This window comes from Anoplopoma fimbria, chromosome 15, assembly GCF_027596085.1.
Source record: "Anoplopoma fimbria isolate UVic2021 breed Golden Eagle Sablefish chromosome 15, Afim_UVic_2022, whole genome shotgun sequence".
NCBI lineage: Eukaryota > Metazoa > Chordata > Actinopteri > Perciformes > Anoplopomatidae > Anoplopoma > Anoplopoma fimbria.
This window is the reverse complement of record NC_072463.1, coordinates 25317646-25325075: the sequence shown is the minus strand read 5'-3', so window position 1 is coordinate 25325075 and position 7430 is coordinate 25317646. Positions and strand designations below refer to the sequence as shown.

Below are 7430 nucleotides of genomic sequence, written 5' to 3'. Positions count from 1 at the left end.
ATAAATACAAACAAAAAACTCACTCATTTAATATCACTTACTACAATCCCAATGCTTACAAACTGACATGTTTCCAAAAGTGACTCCTGTAGACAGTGTAGACCTCCACTCAAATGCTCCACCTCTCTGCTCAATCTCTCTCCTCTTCACCTCATCATCATCTTCTTCATCAGCAGCAGCAGCCAAGCCAGCTCTCTCCTCTCCATCTGACTCTCCTGCTCTGCATCTGACTGACTCAGATGTTTACTCTGCAATTAAAGCACAGCCTATAAAAGGCAATGGGTCGGGTGCCAGACACTGACGAGGGGGTCAGCGCTGCGGGGAGAGAAGTTATAAATCGCTTTGATGCCGACCGTAGTCCGTAGAACAAGATTCCTGAGCTGGAGGATCGGCGCTGAGCGAGTTCACCGTGATACGGAGCCAGAAAACCCTGATGATTCATGGGGCCTTTACTGCAGACCACTTGGAGAGTGTGTGATGGAGTGTGTACTGTGCTGCTGCTTTGGGAAGAGAGGACACGACAGCACTTGTTTGAATGCACTCGTAAAATAATGCTGTTCATCTGCAGCAGTGGAGACGTGAGCAGCAACCTGCAGACGATATCATTTCAGTGTCTCTCATTTAATGGATGAACAAAGCCATGATCTTCACATACTGATTATATGCTATTGTATTCTCCTACAGTGACCCCCCCATGACCATTTTGAATTTGGTGCAAATAGGGAAAAGAAAACATGAAACACTTGATGTTGACCTGCACTGCAGATGGTTTTATCATAGGTACAGGGATAGATATGGGAGACTGCTGCAGACAGTTTGGGGGTCATGTCTAGAGGTCATTAGCAAAACAAAGTAAACTATTATTGTGTTTCTGAATAAAGGAATGACCTTGTATGAGAGCTGAATATTGTTTGTACATGCAAGAGAAGAAGTTTATTATGTCAGATCAGGTGAAGTTCAATTCGCTGTACTTAAGCACAACTTGGAAACACTGGCACTTTACTTTCCATCTCTCCATCTTGCTAGATGTTACATTTTTCTGCAACTGTATGTACATGTTAGCCTCAATAATTCAGTTTTATGTTAGAATAAACTAATGAAATGTTGTTTTTTTTAACTTACTTTAAAACCCAAAAGAGTTTGTGAAGTAGTCTGGCAAACCTCCACCTGGACCAGCTATACAGCATGCTGCCTGGACATTATGTGTTGTGCCAGGAATGACAGTAGATATTTGTGGACTTTGGCTAATTTCTACACCTCACAGTCTTCCATTTGGGATTTAAGTCTAAATTATTAATGTCTACACTGGAAGGGAAAAAAAGAGGAGAAACAAATAAAAGGGATATTTTGGGGGAAAAACTCAGTTATTAAAACTGTAAAAGTGACAAAACCGGAGTGACTTGTTATTTTGTGCCGTTACTCCCAGGGCCAAAGACCCAGAGGTCCCTGGATGCTGCTGCAGGGCTCAGCAGCACTATTGCCATAAAAGGCAGCTTGAGATCCTCACTGCATGTCCATCACCAACACAGCAATGCATGTTGTACTGTAGAGGGCTACAGTTTGAACAAATCTTTAATAAAACACATTTGGGACAAGACTGCCTTTTTCGGTTGACATTTAAATAATGTGTAGTTAAGTTATTTTATTCATCTTTTTCCAAAAAGCCAAAAGTGATATTGACACTCGCATGAATAACTGTTTTTGGCAGATAGTTCTTTAAAGTGTTTAATTATTATATGCCAAGAGATAAATATTGTTTATATTACTGGCCAGCACCTTTAATAACTACTTACGGTCCAGGATATCATTTAATATTCAATTTGAATGATGCAATGTTATGGATTTATGTAGTTTAAACTCCCCAATTGTGGGTTAGGGTAAGAAACAAATAAATAAAGAAACATGAACACCTGATTGTTTTACTTGACTTTAGTGAATTACAGAAAAGGAACATATATCAGATACATTTACTGTTTTATAATGTGTAAAGGCTGAATATCAGACAAATTACTGGTAAAATAATTATTTTTAAATAAGCATGACTTGTTTTTCTACAAAAGGAAAAAAAAATGGAGAAGTAACCCACAAGTCCTGTGTGTGTGTGTGTGTGTGTGGGTGTGAGGTGACACTGGGACCAGTAGGGGACCAGAGCAGCTCCCAGTATGAAAGGAAAAGTGGGATTGGAGCAGTGACGTTGTGTGGAAAGAGGGAGGGAGGAAGAGGGACGGCTGGACTCCATTAAGCCCGAAGCCTGCCAGAGGACTGTTGGATACTCTCCTCCAGAGCTCTTCGGGGTTTCTTTCTGCCTTTTCACTCTCCAGAGAAAGACTCTCCATGCTGTAGAGAGCTCTGCTCCGTGTAGTCTCTCTCTCTCTCTCTCTCTGGGTTCTTCTCTTTGTGAAGGTGAGTACACAGATTGAAACGTTTCGTCCTCAGAGCTGCTAGTTCACCGCTATGGAATATGGAAATGTTGTTTGTGTGTTTTTGTCGTCGTACATTAAACCCACGCTTCAGTTAACAACTAACAAGCTTCAGTTAACAACTAACAAGCTTCAGTTAACAACTAACAAGCTTCAGTTAACAACTAACAAGCTTTTTAAACGCACTTTTCTTTTGTGAACTTCAGCTTTAACGACCGAGTGAGAGAGAGAGAGAGAGAGAGAGAGAGAGTGAGAGAGACAGAGAGAGAGAGAGAGAGAGTGAGAGAGAGACAGAGAGAGAGTGAGAGAGACAGAGAGACAGAGAGAGAGAGAGAGAGTGAGAGAGAGAGACAGAGAGAGAGTGAGAGAGACAGAGAGAGAGAGAGAGAGAGAGAGAGAGAGAGAGAGTGAGCATGTAGCTGGTCTCTGCTTCCATTGTGAGTCCTCCTCTCTGTGAGTCACCGTTATGTGTAACAGGTGAAGCTCTGTAGCAGGTAACTGTGTCTGTTGTTACCTGTAGTCGCGTCCCTGCTGATCCACCACTCTGTGCTGGATCAGATCAGATGAGAGGATGACAGGTCGGATATAATGTAACCTTTATTGTCTGGCAGTGACTTCCTTCATGCCTTTTTAAAAGACTCCTCAATGAGGGTCAGATGTTCTGTAGAATGTTCCTAACCGTATGCAAATGTTGGAGGAAGTTATGTCATACTTGAATAGGATGAAAGAAGCAATAGCAGAATGGAAAAATACTCCATGTAAGCAACAAGTTCTGCTTTCATAACTGTACTGATCAGTAGCAATTTATTTATATATATATATATATATATATATATATATATATATATATATATATATATACACAGTACCAGTCAAAAGTTTGGACACGCCTTCTCATTCAATGGTTTTTCTTTATTTTTATTTTTTTTTTTTCTACATTGTAGATTAATATTGAAGACATCCAAACTATGAAGGAACACATATGGAATTATGTGGTAAACAAACAAATGCTGAATGACAAAAGTAGTTGAATGAGAAGGTGTGTCCAAACTTTTGACTGGTACTGTATATGTAAGTATATATATATATATATATATATATATATATATATATATAAATATAATTAAAACCAAATTTACTATATTGCCTATGATTTTGTTTTGCACCATGTCTGGCAAAGTCCACCAGTAAGGCTGTTTTTGTTTTTGTTTTTTTAATTCTAAATCTGTATTCCCAGTCCAAGGGAACCGATTACCCCGATGACATCACTATGCATCATCAGAGTTCCCTTTTTAAGACATTCCAAAACTGTTACAGGTTGAGTAACCAGCCATGTCTACTGACTGTGATGTGCAATGTTCCAGGAGTGTCCATGTAAAAGGGATAGCTGCCATAGTACAGCAAAGTGTCTTGTGGCACACATACTTTCTGTTGTCATATTGTCCACCCCTTGACCCTGTCATAGTATTGGAAAGCATTGATTTATTTTATGTACAAGCACTATTTTAATGGCCTAGCACGTCTAGGTGGTGCACAAATCAATTCCTTTTCATACCATCGCTCCATTTGTTAAACAAGTCGCGTGTTTTGAATGTAAAATCTTACTCTGCAAAGTAACCAGCAACTACAGCACTGTAAATGCAACGGAGTATCAATGTATAAGTTTCCCTGGAGAATAAGCATATATTTAGAAATGAAAGCGTTAAAGTAAAGTATCGTGCTCAAGTATATCTACTTAGTTCATACAGAGATAGCCTAGGGTCGGCTTGATATCTCCCAGGGTACGGCTCTTTCTCAAGACCTTGCATGCATGAGCTTTGCACCACGTTTACGCCCCGTCCAGAGGGTCAAAAGGGTTCTTTTCACTCCAGTGTGACAGAATTTCAGCTGGACCTTCTCCCCTCTTGACTCCGTGGGTCTGTTTGGCAGGATGGCGCTGGACGGGATCCGGATGCCCGATGGCTGCTACGCCGACGGGACGTGGGAACTGAAGATGCATGTCACTGACCTCCACAGGGACGTGTCGCTGAGGGTAACTGGGGAAATCCACATCGGCGGAGTCATGCTCAAACTCGTGGAGAAACTAGGTATGTATGTATGTTTGTTTATATGTGTGTATGCAGGCTGCTTCTGTGCAGGGGCCCAGCTGGTCTAAAGCGTAATAAACAGGCTTGAACTTAGTCTTAATTGACTATTTTTGACACAATAGAAATAACAGCAATCCATAATGAGTCTTCGGATTCAAGATGCATTCCATTTTCAATAGAGTGGATATGGTTTGCAGTAATAAAAGCCCTTTCCTTTGACCTTATGACCTTCTACCATGTGTCAATAGCGGACTTGTGTTATCCGTTCATATTTGTTGGGCAATAAATACCTCTTTTTCTTTTCAAAATACTTACCATTCTGAGAAGTGAGATTCTTCTAAGTAAATGCCACACTTCTATGCAAGCGTACAAACTGTTTTCTCAATACTGGCCAAAGTTAAGAGCAGACATTCTCCAACTTTGTCAATTCTGGGAACTTAAATTCATGCTTTGTGCCAGGAACACTGAGAGAAAGCGTATGAAATCAGAGGTCGGCAACAAGCTGCATTATTGTCTTTGGAGATATAAAGAATCCTGTTTTGTTTGTGCAGAGTACATAATGAGTTTTATCTGTCTTTGAACGTTGTTGCATGACACCAGCTCAAAACGCCTATTATGAGTTTGTGGACTTTCCTTTCAGGGGTTAATATTCCTCTTTGTTCCCCTGCAGTGTATATGGGTCAGTAACCCAAGGTATAAAGAAACCACACACAGCTCGCCTCCCCTCCCCACTGTATCATGCACTGTTCTGTAGCCGCAGTCACGCACTTCACAAGTTTGGGTGCAAGCAAGCATAAGAGTCCTCTGTTCCAGCCACTTGAACACTGCCCTGTTTCACGGAGGCTGGAGAAAGTTCACGGGCGGAGGAGGTGGCAGTGTGCGATTTGGGAGTGACAGCGTTGTGTGTTGATGGTGCTTGAACGCTCGGCATTCCTGCAGCGATCCTTTGGTTTTTATTCCCCTGCCCGTGGTCCCGTTTTTAGCTCTCCTGTTAGAGCTCCACATAATTGAGGCCTTTGTTCTCTGTGGTCGTCTGTGCTGAGCAGCATCTACGCTCGGCGAGTGTGGGACGACATGAATTCATTGGTCCTCAAAACCGCCAACGTCACTCGAGGCCTGGCCTTATCCATTGTTTGAGTTGTGCTTGCGCCGTTTGTTAAGTTCTGGTTGAAGGGTATGACCTTTCTTGATGCGACACCTTCTCTGAGGTGTAGCATGGTGGAAAAGTATTTTTAGTGGTGGGTAGTTGTATATTTGTATTGTTTTATGAATCGGTTGTATTAACAAGTTGTCAACAAACAGCATTGTGGGAGGGAAGTTGACTGTTTTTCTATTTTCCTCAGTCCTAATTTCTGTTTCCTTTTCTTAAGGATGTAGCTATTTGCTGATGACCTTTTTTTTATCTGTTATGGATTCTGGCTGTTTGAGATCTTGACGTCTACAGATGACAATAGTTTTGATTTGTAGACCATGGTTGGTTGTTATTGCACCAAAGAGAAATAACAGGACGTGGATGTGCGTGGTTCTTCCTTTGTCTTATCAAAGAAAAAATACTGTAATTCCAGCCTTCCAAACATATTCATCTCCCCTCGACATAATCGTACTACTACCACCATTGCTGCTGTTAAATTAGCTTTACTGAAGTATTCTTAAAGGTAATCCACCCTCTTACTGCTCTGTGAGTGTTTGAGGGAGCATTTGTGCCTCATGACTGGTTTCACAAAGTGAATGTGGGGACATTTCATTTGACTGCCTTCTCCCTCCTACCCTTAGTCAACACGTTGTTTTCCGTTGTAATCATTAACCCGTCCACGAAGTGGGTTTTCCACATGGCCACACACTGCGGGGAACTGTAAAATATTCATGTGACGCACAATATTTTTAATGTGGAACAGGCAATAATGTGCTTGCGGTAGTACAGGAAAATAAACATTTTCTTTATGACCATTTGGGACAGATTTGAATAAGCTCTTGCATCAAATTTGTGCAAAGAAATAATATCTTGAACATTATTTTGTTCAGTGACCTTCTTGTAAAAACAAACACGAAGCTCTGTAATAATGTGTACGTTTCCACTCTGAGGTGATATGAAACAATCGCATCATGAGAGTAAAGAAAATGGAATGCCAACAGGTCTTTCTTTTCCCAGTAACCTGTCTCTCAACCTCCCAGCATGCACTGGTGACAGACAGTGCTGCAGAGACTTCACTGTACACCTCTGAAGTGCTGTCACATTCCCACTGTTTAATGTGCTGATTGCTTGGATGCATTATCTATACATAGACACTGTACCTGCACATATACATGGTGCTGTGAGAAGGGACACGCAGATACCACGGAATTTTGGCAGGCATTGCGTCAGACTCTCATTGAAAGGACATCCTGGTGCAATGACAAATCTCTCTCTGTCCTTCTTGCTCTCTCTCTCTCTCTCGGTCTCTGACGTTCCAAAAATGAAGGACTTCTTGTGATTCAGTAATGGCATTCCGTGAGGCTGACATCACTCTGTCTTTTTTTTTCTATCAAACATTTGTTGCTGTACGCAGAAGCAGCGTGTGAGTCAGCTGTCCTCTGTACGATGGCCAGTGTTCTTATTAGTAGTATTTGTGAGCGTGTTTCCACTCGTGAGCGGGGTTGTGTGGGTGTGTCTCGCCAACACGTATCCTGCATCCATTTTTCAACTCTTCCTGTGAGCCGCAGGTCTTTGGGTCCACATCGCAGGCTCGAATGGCCTTCGATAATGGATTAAATAGACAAATGCCAGGAAGGCACTTAGCTATTGATCACGGCAGCGAACGCTGCTTCCATTTCCCCTCCAAGTGAGCGGTATTTAAAGCCAGCTGATTCACCCACCCCTGGTCCCTCACTCCTGTGATCCTTTCATCCCTCCTTGCTTACCATCACTCCTGCTGTCTCTGACCGG

At 41.8% G+C, this 7430-nt stretch overlaps 1 protein-coding gene across 1 annotated transcript in view; it reads left to right on the top strand.

Moving 5' to 3' along the window:
- The first annotated feature begins 2211 nt into the window (after nucleotides 1–2211).
- Nucleotides 2212–7430, top strand: part of fermt2 (FERM domain containing kindlin 2) — a 41145-nt gene continuing 35926 nt past the window's right edge. The window contains exons 1-2 of the mRNA XM_054613929.1: nucleotides 2212–2403; nucleotides 4350–4507. Of these exons, the coding sequence (XP_054469904.1) occupies nucleotides 4351–4507 (157 nt within the window). The 5' untranslated portion in view covers nucleotides 2212–2403; nucleotide 4350. The remainder of the gene's footprint in view (nucleotides 2404–4349; nucleotides 4508–7430) is intronic.